The following is a 19,136-nucleotide window of genomic DNA, read 5'->3' on the forward strand; positions in this document are numbered from 1 at the left end:
TGCTCTACTGCACATAAGTCCTCAAACCTGCAGAACAACAACTATACTGGTAACTAGAATGCTCTGTTTTTATTTATATCTCAACATTCTGTAGTGACACCTATACACTTCCCCCTTATGGGCTATGCTAATGATTCTTCTGTTACAGGCAAACCAACAAATGCCAATTCGTACTGCTCTACCACAGCAGCTTGCTGTCACCCACGCAAACAGTTACTGGATGCTTTGCTGCTCTAGTCAACCGCTTATGGCATCTGTATTGTGCAGCTGCCTATGCGTTCTGCTCGAGAAACTGTCAAAGATAATCACTTTTTAGGCTTTGGGTAAAATTTTCTGAACCAACTAAGTGATTTACGAGCTCAAGGGCCATTTTCAAAAGGGACTTAGGGCTGGGTGTACGAAGGTGCTTAAAGATGCAGATAGGTACCTATAGGGATTTTCAAAAGGTTAGGCACCTAACTCCCACAGGCTTCAAGTTAATCTTCTGTAAATCCTATGAGGCACCTATTTGTATCTTTAGGCACCTAAATACCTGTGTAAATCTGGCTTTTGGGCACTTAGGAATCTTATTCTAATTGAAAGTCAATGGGTGTTAGATTCCTAGGCACTTAAGACACTTTTGAAAATGATACAGTGGGAGATTTTCAAAGGCACAAAAGGAGAATGGCTGCCTAACTCCACATGACTTTCTGTGAGAGAAAGGAGTCTAACTGCTCCTTGTGCCTTTGAAAATCTCCCCCTTAAGTAAGTTAGTTGTTCTTCAAAATTTTACCTTCATCTAATATTTAAGGCCATGCCTTAGGTCCATGTTGGAAAACTAAGCTGTAGACTGTACTTTTTTTTTTTTTTTTTGGTACTACACCTCTACCCCAATATAACATGACCTGATATAATACAAATTCTGATATAATGCGGTAAAACAGTGCCCAGGGGGGCAGAGCTGCGCACTCCCGCGGATCAAAGCAAGTTTGATATAACGTGGTTTCACCTATAACGCAGTAAGATTTTTTTTTTTGGCTTCCGAGGACAACGTTATATCGGGGTAGAGATGTATATTGATGTTTGGCTCATGAGGGTCAAAATTTAGGGCCTTATTCTGACACCACTGGAGTCAAGGTGGACTTTCCCCACTATTTCAGAGGCAGGATTGGGCCATATACGAACACGGCAGGCACATAGCTTCATTTGCTGTCCCTCCCACTCATGCTCACCACCCTGGTGTCCCTGACTATGCATGCAGATGTACACTGCTGTCTTTTAATTGAATCTCTTATTCTTCAGAAGCACTAATATTATTCATTATTTTTTCAATGTAGTGTAATTAAAAAGCAAAAGCAGTTGTTAAATTCCAATTTAAATATTTGTCTACCCCCTTCCCCCCACTGAGAAATAAGCAACAGGAGAGAAGAACATACAAACAAACAAAAATCATGCATTCTTTTAATGCTGTTGCTTAGCAACTATACCATCTTGACTCAGACTGATTTTCAAAACTGGTTTGTATGCTGTTTCATAACTAATTTGCCCATACAAATGGTTGTCTGCTCTCAGATGCAGGGCTTGTGGTTGAGCACACATTTTTGAAAATCAGGCCAAAATGTCAATTCATTAAACTCCAAGATCTTCTACATTGCTCCAATTTAGGGTTGTGACTGCATGATGGATTTTGCTAAGTTTTATTGTTGCTGTTTCTGACTCAGAATAGTTATGAGTAGGTAAAGCATGTGTTGACATCCATGGTAAAAGAGAATAAAATGTAATAAGTTCTAATAGAACACAGTATAGTTGTTAGCAAACTACCTAATAAATTAAAACTAATTGTTACCACTGTGTGTTATATGTTGATTCTATGCCTTCTTGGCATTTCTAACACTATTCTACATTGTGCAGGAGAAAACGTCAGTTTTAATGGCACCCCAATTTTCTTTCTTCCTCCAGTAATTAATCTGGTATTTATAACTCACTCCTCCATATTCTTCAAAAGATCAGAAAAGAAAACATGATTTGAGCCTGGATCTTGCAATTCATTGCATGTTGGCAAAACAGACTCTGCTCGTGAGGCAAATTACAGGAAATGGGCCTAAATTACCAGATTCTGTCTTCCTATGGTGGATTATTATTGGCAAGACCTTAACAGTGGGACTATAAATACCTATTGTCTTTCAAAAGTGGAAGGATAATTTTGTGGTTAAGGCTGTGGACTGGCAAGACCTACATTTTCTGAATGACTGCAAATTAGCGGAATGTACAGTTCATCACGCCTGAGAGATCAGTCCCTGAACAATACTGTGGCAGATTCCCAGCAGATGTAAATCAAGACAACTCTGACCCTAAGTGCCTAACTTTCTCCAGCTTTAATATGGGAAGAGTAATGTCTGTCTGTCTCATTGTTTCGAAGGTTAATCACTGCAGGTGTCTTTGAAAACTCCTAGCCCTTTAAAATTTCTCCTAACCCACAGGAAAGGAGTGTAATTTATGGGAATTTAGGCTATGTCTAACCTTATGGTAATGTGTAGAGTACGTATTCTGCATGCACTCCGGCACAGGTGTGTGTATGTGTGTGTGTGTATGTGTGTGTGTGTATATGTATATATATATGTGTGTGTGTGTGTATATGTATATAAAATATAGTAGTGTAGATGGTGAAACACTACTTAGGTGACTTAAGTAAAGACATGTCAGAATCGTAGGGTATGTGTCCTACACATCTCTCTACACCCAGTCAGTACCTGCCACATCTATGCTGCTATTCCCTATTTGTGACTGAAATAAGTAACATTTTTTTTATTTTTGCATAAAGGCAAAGTCATTAAATATAGTTGTAACCCTTCCCTCCCACCCTCCAAAAAAATCCATTCAGGAAAATTGAAATTACTTTTCATTTTACACTGGCAGGGTGGGTGTGTTTGGTTTGGTTTTGATTTTTTTAAAGAGATATTGGCATCAACTGCTGCCAAACTGATTCACTGAATAACCCCCCCTCCCCCAAAAGCCCCCAACAAATAAATCTTGAAAGAAAACATCTTTATTCTGCTTATAGTGAATTCCACACCCCCATTACAGCAAGCCCCCCACAGGAGGTTATGGGACCAGATTTTCAAAAGAGCTTAGGGTCATATTTTCAAGTGCTCAGTACCCACATCAGGGCCGATTTTTTTAGAAAGAGTTCATTCCCCTTGAGACATCTGAATATGGGCTAGCTTTTCAAAAGAACTCAGACACTGAGATTTGGGTACTGAACCTTTCTGAGTTCTAGCCTTAAGGGTAATTTCAAAAATACACTGCGAAAGGCTCTTAAATATTGCATTGCATGTGCTGGGCTTGTATCACCCAGCATCTTCTCCTGTGTTGGATAATAAAGCTAGAAACCTCCATGTCATAGTACTGTCTTGTCATTAATATATTATGAATGTTAACATATTATTTATTTATTTGCGGTAGCATCGCCGGTGTGCTAGGCACATTCCAAAGATAGAAGATGTCAAGCTAGGAAAACACAAAATGAAAGGGGACTGTCCCTGTAGAGCTGACTGGATTTGTGGAGTAAAAGTGACAGATCACCCTGCCACACTCACACAAACATACACACACAGACACTCCAAACAGCTTGTAAAAAAAACAAACAAAACCAGGAGTGATTATACTGCTGAAGTCCTAAGAGAAGTAGGCCTCTTTCAGCCCAAAGCTTTCCTGTGGATGAGCTGTCTCATTTTTCTGGTCGGAGTTTTTTTCCTGATTCATACCTTGACCTTAATATGTTCAAATTTCCTGTTGGATTTTCACCATCTTGTTTTGTTACTTAGCAGCATGGACAGAAGTGCTTGTAGCTGAGTGCTTCTGAACATGATCTTTTAACTTTTAAGCTATAAGTTCAAGACTGCATAAATATATACCATAATGGGATAAGTGATTTCTTGTTTCTGTCAAAGTGTTTTGCACTACAGTTCTGGGTGAACATTTATTGAAGTGCTCAGGAGCACTTTCGGCAGCAAAGAGCTTGACAAAAATATCTTACGCTGGTACATTTATAAACCTGTAAAATGTTGTCTAGTTTCATTATTATCATTTGAAAAAAATCTAATGTTTTTTGTTGGTCGAGGAAAATTTTAGGATGTGGAATTCTGTCCCTGAAATGGACCATCTAAAGCACCACATTTGGTGTGTACAGTTTCATAGAAAACGAGACGCATGACACTTAAAATATTTTGTGGAACGCCTGAATATTCCATTATTATAACTTGACATTCCTGACAATGTTCATTGGATCAGTCTCTACCCTTTTGCCTCAAAGTTCCAATTTGATTCAACCTCCGACAAGAGTGATTGAACCTCAGCTTGATTAATGGTTTTAGTAGATCCTAAGTGAAGTGAATGGTGATCTCCACTCAATCAGTTATGGATTATACAGTAGTCTACATAAAATGAGCACGTTTAACACAAATCGGTACAGCTGCTAACCTTCAATTTAAAAAAACGTTCAGGCACACATTTCAGATATGCCTGAAGGGAATACTGATTTGTATCCATCACGTTTTTCCTAATGTCCAACCTAAACCTCCCCCTCTGCAACTTGAGACCATTACTCCTTGTTCTGTCATCTTCTACCACTGAGAACAGTCTAGATCCATCCTCTTTGGAACCCCCTTTCAGGTAGTTGAAAGCAGCTATCAAGTCCCCCCTCATTCTTCTCTTCTGCAGACTAAACAATCCCAGTTCCCTCAGCGTCTCCTCATAAGTCATGTGCTCCAGCCCCCTAATCATTTTTGTTGCCCTCCGCTGGACTCTCTCCAATTTATCCACATCCTTCTTGTAGTGTGGGGCCCAAAACTGGACACAGTACTCCAAATGAGGCCTCACCAGTGCTGAGTAGAGGGGAATGATCACATCCCTCGATCTGCTGGAAATGCCCCTACTTATACAACCCAAAATGCCATAAGCCTTCTTGGCAACAAGGGCACACTGTTGACTCGTATTCAGCTTTTCGTCCACCGTAACCCTTAGGTCCTTTTCTGCAGAACTGCTGCACAGCCATTCGGTCCCTAGTCTGTAACAGTGAATGGGATTCTTCCGTCCTAAGTGCAGGACTCTGCACTTGTCCTTGTTGAACCTCATCATATTTCTTTTGGCCCAATCCTCTAATTTGTCTAGGTCCCTCTGTATCCTATCCCTACCCTCCAGCGTATCAACCACTCCTCCCAGTTTAGTGTCATCTGCAAACTTGCTAAGGGTGCAGTCCACACCATCCTCCAGATCGTTAATGAAGATATTGAACAAAACCGGCCCCAGCACCGACCCTTGGGGCACTCCACTTGATACCGGCTGCCAACTAGACATGGAACCATTGATCACTACCTGTTGAGCCCGACCATCTAGCCAGTTTTCTATCCACCTTACCGTCCATTCATCCAGCCCATACTTCTTTAACTTGCTGGCAAGAATACTATGGGAGACTGTATCAAAAGCTTTGCTAAAGTCCAGAAATAGCACACCCACTGCTTTCCCCTCATCCACAGAGCCGGTTATCTCATCATAGAAGGCAATTAGGTTAGTCAGGCATGACTTGCCCTTGGTGAATCCATGCTGACTGTTCCTGATCACTTTCCCCTCCTTTAAGGGGTTCAGGATTGATTCCTTGAGGACCTGTTCCATGAGTTTTCCAGGAACTGAGGTGAGACTGACTGGCCTGTAGTTCCCTGGATCTTCCTTCTTCCCTTTTTTAAAGATGGGCACTACATTAGCTTTTTTCCAGTCGTCCGGGACCTCCCCCGATCGCCATGATTTTCAAAGATAATGGCCAATGGCTCTGCAATCTCATCGGCCAACTCCTTTAGCACCCTCGGATGCAGCGCATCCGGCCCCATGGACTTGTGCTCGTCCAGCTTTCCTAAATAGTCCCAAACTACTTCTTTCTCCACAGAGAGCTGGTCATCTCCTCCCCATACTGTGCTGCAGAGTGCAGCTGTCTGGGAGCTGACCTTGTCTGTGAAGACAGAGGCAAAAAAAGCATTGAGTACACTAGCTTTCTCCACATCCTCCGTCACTAGGTTCCCTCCCTCATTCAGCAAGGGGCCCACACTTTCCTTGACTTTCTTCCTGTTGCTAACATACCTAAAGAAACCCTTCTTGTTACTCCTAACATCTCTGGCTAGCTGCAACTCCCAGTGTGATTTGGCCTTCCTAATTTCACACCTGCATGCCTGAGCAATACTTTTATACTCCTCCCTGGTTATTTGTCCAATCTTCCACTTCTTGTAAGCTGTTTTTTTGTGTTTAAGACGAGCAAGGATTTCACTGCTTTAATGTTGTCAAATTAGTCTACACAGTGCTCAAAACAATCCCGAAGTGAAGTGAGAGTTTGACTGCATTAAAAAAAATAAAAAGCACAGTGTGATCAGTCAGAAACCAATTTTTAAATATGCAGCATTTTAGAATGCTCCAAATATCTTTAGTTGAATGTAGCTGGGAAAGACCAATATAGTTAGGATTTACTTTCTGGTTCCCTTTTAAGTCTATTATAAGCATATTAGTTAAGCCTGGCAAGGGGTTTGTGAACAACGTTTTATTTCAGTTTATCTAATTAAACCATAGCTGTAGGCCAATTAGACTTAAGCAAGAGTGTTTTAACCACCTTTTATTTATAAGAAGAAATCATAAAATGAGGTCTCTTTTTCTCAGATAAAGGAGAGAGCTGCTGTTTATGCATAGATATTAAAACTCAGTGAGAAAATTAGCAGACTAGTCGGACAACTCTAGCTAGAACAGAGAATAAGGCATCAGCAGACTGCAGCATGCCTACTCTCGCTAAACTTTAGCTAGGCTGTAGAAGGGAAGGTCACATGCAGCTTCCTGTTATCTTAACCTTCAACAGTAAGGTTCTCCCCTTGCCAATATTATCATTTTTACACTGATGGTTTCGTTGAAAGGATGAGAAGAATGAGTGGAGCAATTTTTAATGAACTCTTTTTTTTCTTTTTTTTTTTTTGTTTAAGTGGGAGAGGAAATAGTCTTGATAAAGTGGTGGGAAGTAACAGAAAATTATTTCTAAATTATATGCGACAAGATACATTTCTCTAAAGGAGCCATCTGGGAAAAAATACATTATGCAACTATTTATGAGGTCTAACATTCTAAAATATCCAGAAAAAAGAGTGCACAGTCCCAGAAATGCAGTATATTTTGTGCTGACAATATATCTCTAGCCTGCTTCTTGCTTGCTTATATATACACACCTGCCCCTGGAAATTTCCACTGCTTGCATCCGAAGAAGTGGGTATTCACCCACGAAAGCTCATGCTGCAAAACATCTGTTAGTCTATAAGGTGCCACAAGATTCTTTGCTGAATATACACTTTATGGTTTTCATGTTCCTATTTACTATCAGTGTACCTGCAATAATGGATGCATCTCCCATAGTTGGGTTGTTTGATAGGGTTTTTTTTAAGAATCATACTACAAACTCTATAAAGTATAGATAGACAAACAAGCTTGTACACAAGAAGAACCTTTCAGAGCCTTCAACCATCCCTCTAACCAAGAGTGAATCTTGGTTCAGGTTTTGAAAAGCCCTCTCCCCATAACCACAAAGTCCACCTGTTCCTTTTTACTTTAGTTCACTTCCTTGCTCTAACTGCTAACCCTATCTGACCCCATATCTATCCCCTCCTCCCTATCATCCAGCTGAGTCCAAACCAATCCCTCCCTTTTCCCATAGACAGAAGATACTAATGGATCTGTTCTCTGACTTGTTTTTCATCTGACCAAACCCTCTCTCTTTTTCACGGCTCTTTTCACTGCTGCTCATTTTCCTTCCCTGCAGTTCCCCCCCATACAATGTGCCTAAAACTTCTATGAATCTCTCTGTTCCAACATTAATGTTTGCTTCAAAGTTATGGGAGTTCTACCCACCCCAAGTATGCACAGCATGCTTTGAACTCTAGAGAATGCAATACTGAGCTCATGAATTTTAGTAAAAGCATTTTTTCATGGCTTGTAGTAGCTACCTATTAGCCAACTTGACAAGGAAGTTTTCTGGACTTTCTTTCATCTGGTTTAATGAAAACAAAAACAACCACTCCCAAACCCGAAAGATCCTAATGTCACTGACCCTTATTTTTCTCATAACAGTTTCAGAGCTAATGGTTAATTTTCTTTGTTTCATCCCATATATTTATTATTGTATTTTAGAAGCAGTCAAGTTGGATATCTTCTCATGTTTGCAATTTAAGAGATTAAGCACAGCAATGCAAGGAAAAACTCTTTGTTCACAGTTTCTGTGGATTTGCTGACTTTGGATTCAAATGAACTCAAAGCAAACTTGTCAAAACTGTCTCAATTCACTGGTTTTGTTGTGAAATTAAATTAGCTCATGTATGTTTGCAAAGTTTGTCATGAGACTGGGCTAGGAATCAAATTTGTAAAGAAACTCGTGTGATTTGGGGTTGTCTGAGTTTAGTCAAGTTGGAGCAAAAAGTCCATTTTTCTAAAAATAAGCTTGGGTTCTTTAATGACTTTGGTGGTCAAATCCCTGATTATTTTTGCAGCAGCAGCTTCTGTTTTGGTGAGGGTTTCCTGAATATGGTTAAAGTCCACAAATGTATAGTTCATTAGTTGTTACAAGGGAACACTTTACTAATTTAGGGCTGTGTGTATATAGTTTCAAAAAGAGTCAATCTTTGAGACTGCTACTTGAGTGACTTAGCATGGGAGTGAATTGAAGTATCTATTTTGGCCATTATCTAGAAACACTGAATTTGAAAAGTATATGTCTATTGATAGTGCATACATTTTTGATATTTACAAAGCAAAGTGTTACATGTAATTAAACTATATTGCGAAGTGCTGTTGAACTGCATACAGTACCTTTAGAATTAGAGTTTCAAATATTTTTCAAATTGCTTTTGAATTTATTGGTTCATGAGGCTGAGATTCATCTTTGTTCACTCCGTGTTAATTTTTAACATTCTTACAAATATATTTGTCTTGCTGCCAGAGTCTTTAATTCACAATAATTTTCAGCATGGCATTTTTTCTCAGTCATCTGTTTATGTCAGCACACTAGCAATTGGTAAATATATACTTTAAACTGAATGGGTAGCTAATCATTTTCCATTATTATTATTTTTTGAATGGTTGGGAGTGGGGGAAAGCTTTTAAATCTGCAGTTTTTGCTACCAGACTGAATTCAAGAATTTGTCCTTACAACACCTTTGTGAGACTAGCACCCTAACCACTAAGCTATCTATCCGCTCAGGGTAGGAAACCTGTCTCTGAGGATTTTAGTGCTGTTTGTGAGGGATTCAGGGCCAGCTCCAGGCACCAGCGGAGGAAGCATGTGCTTGGGGCAGCACATTCTAAGGGGCGGCATTCTGTCCATCCAAGCCACACAGTCCGAGTGGCTTCCTTTTTTTTTTTTTTTTTTTGGTTGGGGCAGCAAAAATAGTAGAGCCAGCCCTGGAGGGATTAATGTTAAATTCTTGTAATGTGTCTGGCTGAAATTCCTCTCTGGTTGTGTAATAGAAGCTTGGAATTAAACTCTTGTCAAATTGGTGCTTTCCCAGAAAAGTTGCACAATTCATAGATTTTGGGTGGGCTATAAAAATATCTTTTTGAAATCTGCTTTTTTAATGGCAGGAATCTCCAAGCACCGGGATATTAAGATTGGTTGCCTTTTGGATCTACCTCACTCCCCACGTTTTTCCCAATATAGAGTCTTATCGCAAGTAGCTTATCTCAGCACATGCATTAAGTGCCACATGGCCATGGATGCGGAGACCAGAAGTTGTTCTTGAATTCAGTCCAGTAGCAAAACCTGCAGATTTAAAAGCTTTCTCACCCCTTCTCTCCCCGCAACCACTCAAAAAAAAAAGTTGATCACAAATCATTGTTCTCTATAATTTTCTAATTTCCCATAAATAATGTCTGTAGAAAGAGGCAGAAAAGAAAAATGACCCCTTTAGATAGAGGAGTAAATCTGAAATGTTCCATACAAATGTGGCCTGTTCTTCAGTGCAGCAGTTCTTTCCTATGTGAGTGTGTTACAGCCTCTGCAGAAAACTCCAGCACAATTTTATACAACTTCTCTTAAAATGAAGAGCATATTCCTGATAATTCACGGTTTAAACAATCCCTGACCAGTAACTCATTAACAAGTGTTTAACAGGGGGAACTTGTCAGGGCCGCCCAAAGGATTCAGGGGGCCTGGGGCAAAGCAATTTTGGGGGCCCCTTCCATGAGAAAAAGTTGCAATACTATAGAATACTATATTCTCATGGGGACCCCTGCAGGGCTCGGGGCCTGGGGCAAATTGCCCCACTTGCCCCCCCCCCCATCCCCCCGGGCAGCCCTGGAACTTGTCCTCTCCTCATGCCTCTGAGGACAAAAGGGAAGTTTTTAAAATGTGAATGCTGGATACAGTGATTTCACACATAGAATCTTGTTTCATCCTAAAACCTGGCTCCCTCACTCTGGTTATATGGGCCCATATTCAAAAGGACATTTATTTCTCTGTGAAGGTAGCATGAAAAAGTCTAATTCAGTATTTGTGCTTCATAAAGATGGTACCCAAAGCAAAGAGTGTGGGGTATTTTTTGTGGGAGTGGAAAAGATACAAGTCTTCTTTTGACTTTCTATATCCTGTGCAAACTCTGCAAAACACAGCACAGTGTGCACAAGAGTTTCATATACTGTATATGAAGGCAAATTATTTTGTTCTATTTAGTAAATAAATTAATCATATCATGCAAAGTTGCCCTGACCTCTGAATTAATATGGCAAATTTTTGCTTGATCTTCCAATACATATTTATGAATGGATTTAGAAGATGGAAACGGGATGGAGAAATTCTCATCTCTCATTAATGTGTATATTCCTCATGGTATGCTATAACTCACTAATACTATGTTGGAAAACAGCCTCAAATTTTCTGTTTTACAGTTATTTGGTATCAGCTTAGAGCTATTTAAAGTGATTCTACTTGATTTTTTCAATGAAAATTGTAGTTTCATCAAAATTAAAGTGTTTATAAAACATTTGTTTGATTTAGGCAAACATTTTTATTTATTTTTTCACACTAGAGAATTCAAAATGAAACAGAATGACTGTTTAGGCTTCAAAATGACACATTTGTTTAATTTTGGCTTTCAAAAAAACAAAATGAAATGAAAATTCAAAGGGAACCAAACATATCAATAAGAAAATAAATACACGTGTTTTTCCTTTTAAATATTTTCATCAAAAATCAAAATATTCTGCAAAAAAAAAAAATAGAAATTCTTCACAGAGATAAAATGGGATATTTTTATCCAGCTCTAGTATCAACAATATTAAGCGTTTTGGATGTCAGCTGGAAAATGAAGAGATGTAGCATCCTTACAACAAGAAGGTTAGAATTTTTTTTTTTGTTAGAGTATAATCCATGAGAAGTCTTCCTAAAACGAAAATCAAGTGGCTTTAGCAGTAGTAGAGAGAAGAGAGTGAATGGCTCATACAATAAGAAATAGAACGATTCATCTTTAATCTTCAGCTGTGATCTCCCTTAGCTAAAAAATTAAGTGGGTTAGTGGAAAATGAACACTATTACTAACTATAGTGTCAGGTGCCCATATGTGAAATGATTTTTGTGGTTTTGCAGAGGACAGAAGTCTGCATTGCAAAAATTCATGACCACAATTGGTGTTGATCTCCTTTTCTTTCAGTAATGTAAGCAGAAATGCAAGAACTGAATTCACATGGAGACTGAACTACCCTTTCAGATTGTCTCTATATTATGAGGAAGTCACTGTTGCTGTGTATATTGTGTATAGAAGACTTCATCTGGCACCTTTTAGAAACACTAAAATTCACACTTGGTGGGGGGGATCTTGACTTGAGCATCTGTATATAAAACATCTCATTTTGAACCTTAATATGTTGTCGATGATATATTTAGTCAGTGGCATGTCACTAATTTTTTTCCAAAGAAATTCCTGCAATATGCTAATATGGTTTCTACTTAGAAAAACAATTTCCAACAGGAGACTTGATGGTTATTAGTGGCGCAGACTCAAGTATTTTTTCATTCTTCCTTTTCATTTTCATAAGCACTATTTCATTTACCCAGAGTTCTCCATTTAAGAGCTTTCACATTCTGACTGATTAGTCATCTTATCAAATCTTACTGGTTTGTGGCTCCCATGCTACCAATTGAGAATTATTAACGGGATTTAGGAATTTAGCTGGCTCGGCACAATTTGAATTGTGACCTGTTTAGCAAGTGATGTCTAATTTCCCATGATTCCTAGTAAAATAGAATGGCTACAGAATGGCGGTGTGACTGACTTTTGTGACTGTAGAAAATAGAGTATTCCAAGGAGAAAATCTTCAATAGAGCATCCATATGCTTCGGGTCAAATCCTGCTTGCCATATGCAATCAGACCTCCCATTGAAATCTGTGGACGTTTTGCTTGAGTAAGGACAGCAATTGAACCTTTATTTCCAAGAGATCACATATAAAATTCTTAATACTCCTAAATACATACTATAGTATAACATTTGGGGAAGGGCTATCATGGTTAAAAGAATAAAGTTCTCCTTCAGTGGAGACCAAAATCTTCCACTCGGTTGCCTTTTGCCCCCTTTTCCTAAATCACTGTTTTCTCTCTCCTTCTTCCTAAAGCACGCACAGTCACTGTCACTGGTGCTGGTAGATCTGGTTTAGAGCAGAAACTATAGTAGTTCAGTGTTTGTAGTTAAGTCTGCATTGTATCTTTGCTGCACCACATTATCTTCAAATGCATCATTGAATACAATTCTGAACCTCTCTTTGGCTATATATCTTCTTTATGTGGGGCAGCAGACTGTTGAATGTGCTGCATCTGCATTCATAATAAAAAAAAAGGAATAGTTCAGCTAGTGGGAATAGAAGGATGTTCAATCAGGGCAACGTTAACTGCATTGGATCATACTTGTCCACTTGGGTAAATTGCTGTCCACCTTTCCTGTGCATACCCACTGATCCTACCACTCGCAGCAATATTTTCAATACTTCTTAAGTTCATGATATTAATCATCTAGCACTGGGGGAACATGGTTTAAAATGTTACAGGCTAGGTGCTGTATTGGCTAGTGCTCTCTCACTGAAATAGTGGGTGTCAGTTCCTGAAACCAAAAGCAACACAAATGCTCTCTTTGCCAGCTGGGGTTGGGTTCTATGGGGCTGGAAGCAGTGGAGACGTCCTCAGGGTGGGGGGACGTGAGATCACCTCCAGGAGCAACTACAGAAGTGATCCATGTGCTCCCTCTGCTTCCCCCTTCTCCTCCCTCTTGCCTTCAGCATGGTGGGCTGCTTGGCATGCGTCGGGCCACACTGCTTTTGACTGTTATTGAGCAGAACCCATCATCAGCATAGACGCATGTCCCCTGGAATGGTGGTTGAAACATGAAGGGACATATGACTCTTTAGCACATCTGGCACATACATATATTTTGACGCCAGCTACAACAGTGTTATGAGAATGTCTGTTCTCACTTTCCGGTGACCTTGTAAACAAGAAGCAGTCAGTGTTATATTCTGCAAATGCAAACAAACTGGTTTGTGTGAGTGATTGGCTGAACAAGAAGTAGGACTGGCTCTAAAATTTTAAATTGCTTTATTTCTGAATGCAGGTTTTTTTGTACATAATGCTACTTTTGGAAGTTCAACTTTCATGATAAAGAGATTGCACTACAGTACTTGTATTAGGTGAATTTAAAAATACATTTTTTATTTTTTTTAAACAGTGCAAATACTTGTAATCAAAAAATAAATAAAAAGTGAGTACTGTACACTTTGTATTCTGTGTTGTAATTGAAATCAATATATTTGAAAATGTAGAAAAGATCCACAAATATTTAAATAAATGGTATTCTATGGTTGTTTAATAGTGTGATTAATCACACAATTAAAACAATTTTTTTAAATCACTTGAGAGCCCTATTTTACATTTGAAGCTATGTCTCTGAGATATTTTGAATTAAGGGCATATTGAGCTATGGAAGGCCTCTACAATTCTGTACTGTGTTGGTCTCAGCTTTTCATTGCTACTAACTGAAATGGTTTTGTTGCCTCAGGAAACAAACAGAAAGGACTTCCTCCCGTCAGTTCTCATTTTATTTGAAACATTTTTATTTCTAAGCAGAACACATGCCTCTGTATGAATGAGCTGTTAATCTCTGCACCATTCTGAAGATTGTACCTAGAGCTTATTACACAAAAAAATTGTTGCACAATTCACAAATCAAAGTTGTTTTAATTCATTTCCAAGAAGAAATGAACACTTTGGATCAAACTCTGCTCATGATTCCATCGGAGTAAATCTGCAGTGACTCCAGCAAAGCTGATGGAATTACTATATTTTTACTTTAGGAGAACTGAGGGGAGAATGTATCCCTTACACTAGTAATGCTCCGGAAAATCTTTAGAAACCAGATATGATGTCAGAATTTTCAGAAACTGAATTTGAAAAATTGATGCAGCTACCACAGTATTTTGTGTTCTCTGCCTTTTGAGATGGTTCAAATTCTCCAGGCTTTGAAAGAAAATTAAAACTAATCAGCAAGATCTTTACATTTTAAAAAGAAAACTGACCTTTTGTAATATCATACTTAAGTTATAATGCCACACAAATTGTTTGTTTATTTATTACAGTACTAGAAAATAATGCTTTTGTAATAAAAATAATTACAAAAGTTATTTTACTTTCCTCAGGGGAGTTTTATCACACTTTTGTGTGAAGCCTAATGGGTAGAAATGTTTGGCAGATCTTTTTCTTCACCGTATCTCATACCTTGGAAAGGACTCTGAAGTACCAGTTGCATGGGTTATGTGATAGCCAATTGGTCTCTGATTGTGATGTGTATTGTTAAAAATTAGTACGGCAATGACATGCATGCAGAATTGCTTGACTCTTACCACACCAATAGGACTGTCCTGCTTTTATGAGGCCCTGGTGCTACTGCTTATTTTTTTATTGCTTTGTTTAGGACTCGGAGCAGCTGTTTTGTATAATAAGGCAGAGGGAAGTTGCAAGTCCCTCTGTGCTATAGTAGCTTTAAAAAAAAAAAAGGCTTACTGAAGTCTTAAATTGTCGTCCCCGAGAAACAGGAAGTATTTCAATGAGAAGGAGAATGTTGATATTTGTCAGACATTGTGTTTATATTTTTAATGTCTCATTTTTGTTCCTCAATTCATAAGAGATTCTAGAGCATGCAATGCCATTGCAAGTGGTATGTGTGAGGCAGTATATACTACTCTCACGAGGTAGTGTGTGTGTATGTGTGTGTATATATATATATATAACACATTACTTATTACGGTTCATACAAAGAAAGAGCCCCAACCTCCTCCTCTCCTGATTTTTTGGATATCTACATAGAACACAAATATTGCAAAAAACAAACCCCAAAAAGCAGAAGCCCTAACTAGCTGACTTTGAATGTCCATCTATCAAAGTATCATCCAAGTTCTACTTTGTCTTCTAAAATGTATTATATGAGAACAGATATAAAGATAAAGGAAGATCGTGCAACCCAACTGATGGCTAATTAGGTCCAATTGCTTATATGATCTTAATTGTGTGCACAAATTAGGTGCACAGCTGCACAGACATTTTGAGCTTCCATCTGGCCTAGTAATTGGGCACCGCATTTTATGTATTTGGATTTGTAAAATGATAAAAAGGAGGTGCGCACACAAAGATTCTGGGAGCCCTGTAATTGCTTAAGCACACACACAAATAATGCTATACTCAGAAGCCCTACTTTAAACAAAATCCAACCACAGTCAAATCAGAGAAATCACAGTAGAAGCCAGTACCTCATTTCATCTCTATCTACTACCCTGTTGTTATACGGTTTCCCCCAAAGAACTCAGATGGCCTTACAGAATGCCAATTATCTTTAAAATGCTCTGAGTGATCAGCACCTTATAGGTTATATCAGATAGAGAGAGATTTCAAATGTTTTTTCTGTAATTGAAAATACTTTATGACCTACAGGAATGTATACTAATGTCTGCATTGCCTTAATACAGTAAGGAGAAATACTACTTTGAATATGAAAGCCAGTGCTGCCTTTGAATGTGATGTGGTATAGAGATGGTGTAGAGTAGTTATTTTTGGTTTGCTGTCAAAAAAGGACTTAGCAAGTGGGGTCTTGCAGGGGTCTGTCTTGGATCAGGTGCTATTCAATATGCTCATTAATGATGTGGAAGCCAGTAAATAATTAACAAGGTTTTGAAGAGATCTTAATGAATGTTAGTTAGCATGAGTTAGGTTAACTGTGACCCTGGTGACGTGAGGAAGCAAGATAATGTAAGACAGAGTGAATTGTGTGAAAGTTATTACGACCTTGCAATATGCAGTCTTGCAGTCTTGTTTTTCTAGTGAGATAGCAGAAAAGCTTATGCATAAACAAAATGTATTTGTTGCTTTTTACTGTCTGTATTATTGCTAGAAATTGTCTGAAACAACGGTATAAAGGCTTGATGTAATTGTTTACCAGTTGAGAGACCTGTCCAGGACCCTGTGTCCTATGGCACTCTCTCCCTCCATTGTAATTACTGGAGAAATAATAAAGAATTTGATTTTGCTGAACCCAAACAAAAAGTGAGAACTGAGTTTTTCTTCGACAATTTGGGGGCTCGTCCGGGATGGCAACGCCCACGGACCCACAGACAACTACTACGGATATTCCCCTTCGAACCCCATGGCGCCACATGAGAGGTATGAGACCTTTTGAAATCTCTATTGGGGTATCGGAGGAGGACTTTCCGTGAGGACGTCTGTCTCTGTTGGGCTCACGCCATCTGAACTTATTGACTGTGCAGCAGGATCAGATGCAAAGTGGTATTGGGGAGAGGCCCCAATAAGGTTAGTTTATAGCAGTACTGGGAACTGCTGAGTTGGCCAAGGAAATGCATAAGGTAATGCATAAGGTAATGCATTAGAATGCACCGGTGCTGAGGGGTTTTTTACCGCCTCAAGAGGGGTTGTCATACCGCCTCATGGTATTGGTCCGGACCAGGTAAAGATGCATCATGGTTTAAAAAAAAAAAAAAAAAAAAAAAAAAAAGATAAAAAGGGTTAAAAGAAAAAGAAAAAGGAAGAAAAAGAGGCCTTGGTGTGTGTGTGTGTGTGTACACCAGTGTGAGTGGCTGTTACCGGGCTAGCCCGGTAACTAGTGGATCTTTAGGAGATCCGACCCACGGTGGGCTGACTCAGCCTGGCATAGTCTGGCGAGGAAGCTGCCTGGGTCTAGGGGTGTGTGAACCCATTTTCCCTCCCCTTTCCCTTCCGTGTGGGCTACTGACAGTCTGATCATCTCCTTGGTTTTTGAGCCGCTAGCACGGACAGGACACCCTCTCTGTGTGTGTAAGTGGAAAATGGGTAAGGGACTGTCTAAATATTCCACCTTACCCCCTAAGGGTGCCCCAGCATATTACATGTACATACAGTATGGTCCTAAAACCTGCAGGTATTTAAATGATTGGAATCTGTACACGCGTGAAAATTCATTTAAACAATGCCCATTAGAAGGTACCTTCAATCTAGATAAGATCATATATCTCAGTGGAGCTTTAATCACAGAGAAAAACCTCTGACACAGTGTGAGCAATTTGTCTAGGAACGGGTTAATTTGAAATTCGGCTTAGCCCTGAGATAAAGGAGAAGTTGTTTTGTCTTCAAGGTCATGAATTAGTGCGGACTATGCTAAGTGCAAAGAAAAACTGCTTTCAGCCCCAGCTGCTTGTGGAAAATAGAGGCAAACCAACAGCAGGAGTTACAGAATTGGAATTATATTTGCAAAGCTTAACTTCCCAGTGAGACATGTGTGAGTATTAAAGTGGTTTAAGGCTTGGGGCATTCATATTTTTCCCGAGTGATGTGGGAGCATTCCCAACACTCTCCATTGTTGTTTTATTATTTTTAATGAAGTTTTAAAATTTGATTATATGCTCTGTCGGTCTGATCACCTGACATGAGGGATAAATTAGTAACAGGAATTTGTCACAGTTTGGTGAGCAATTAAGATTGGGGGGCACTGCAGAATTTACACCATCTATCTGTTTTACCCTTGTTAGTTTATGTTTGCTTTGTTTGGTACTGTTGGTGTTATGTGTTAAGAATAGCATGATTATAGGTGAGCTCTAATAGAATAAGGAAACACTATTTGGTTTTGGTGCACTATTTAGCTTTGGCTCTGTTTTGTTTAACCGGTTACTGATGTTTTTCTGCTCTGTTCATTTGGGCGTTAGGTGTGTGAGCGGAACTGAACTTCTCGTTCGTAATTCCTCAGGGTGGAAGCCATGTGTGCGATGAAGCTCTGAGGTTGTCCTGAGATTTTTACAGTCCCGCCCCCCCCCGTAGCGGACAATATAATAGAAGTAGAAAAATTTGGCTTAGACTGTAATTTTCTTTGCTTTTTGTGTAAATTTCTTTTCTGTTTAAGTGACGGCAGACAAATGGGTGGGTCTCTGGGTAGAACCCCAAAGGGGTTTGGATTATGTGTTAAGTGAATGGCCATGTATTTTTGCCCAGGTGGCAAGCCTTACTAGGGAGGACTCAGGTAGTCTTGTGAGTAGAAATGTTTTGGGGACAAGACCAGAAGGGTGGGGGCTAGTTGAGTAGCCCACCCTCCTAGCTAAGAACTGGTTGTGGAACAAGCTCGTGTCCATGGACGGGACGATTCAGTGAGGAAAAAAGGATCGGGCCCAGGCGGACAGGCAACAGACAAAGAGATTTGGAAAACAGGTTGGAAACTTTTGAGGGTGTAGTGGAAAGAAGGAGTAAGTGAATATAAGCATGAGGATTTCAAATACTCAAGAGGATATTTGGAATGGTGATTTGAGTTGATAAAAGTGGCTGTTGGAAGGGAAAAGCAAGTGATTTTTAAGAGAACAGTTTTTGGTGTCTATGAAATGTTTGTAAATAAATTCAGGCAAAGAACTTATTAGATTGCAATCATTTGGCTATGAACAATTTTGTTAAATCAGTTGAAGAATGTATACAGTGCTATGTAATGAGAATTTTATTAGGCTCTACAGGCACTATAAGTGGTGATGTTTTCTTTCAGTGTTAAAAAGCAGGAGTTAAAAGAAATAAAAAGCAAGCCAGAAATTTGT

General features: G+C 39.2%; 1 protein-coding gene across 8 annotated transcripts in view; it reads left to right on the forward strand.

Annotated features, from left to right (window-relative positions):
• The window catches only part of LOC120392921 (netrin receptor DCC-like), a 60,557-nt gene that overhangs the window by 9,568 nt on the left and 31,853 nt on the right, over positions 1 to 19,136 (forward strand). Inside the window, exon 5 of one of the 8 annotated variants that reach the window (XR_005591829.1) lies at positions 1,939 to 2,011. The exons of 6 other annotated variants lie outside the window; for them this stretch is intronic. Coding sequence is in view for 1 of the 2 variants with exons in the window: in XM_039517575.1 (XP_039373509.1) it covers positions 1,939 to 2,003 (65 nt within the window). In the remaining variant the exon portion in view is untranslated. Of the gene's footprint in view, positions 1 to 1,938; positions 2,012 to 19,136 lie in introns of those variants that run through there. One more of the 8 variants, XM_039517575.1, reaches the window with a different exon arrangement.

The sequence above is a fragment of the Mauremys reevesii genome, unplaced genomic scaffold (assembly GCF_016161935.1).
Source record: "Mauremys reevesii isolate NIE-2019 unplaced genomic scaffold, ASM1616193v1 Contig124, whole genome shotgun sequence".
In the NCBI taxonomy this organism is placed as follows: Eukaryota; Metazoa; Chordata; order Testudines; family Geoemydidae; genus Mauremys; species Mauremys reevesii.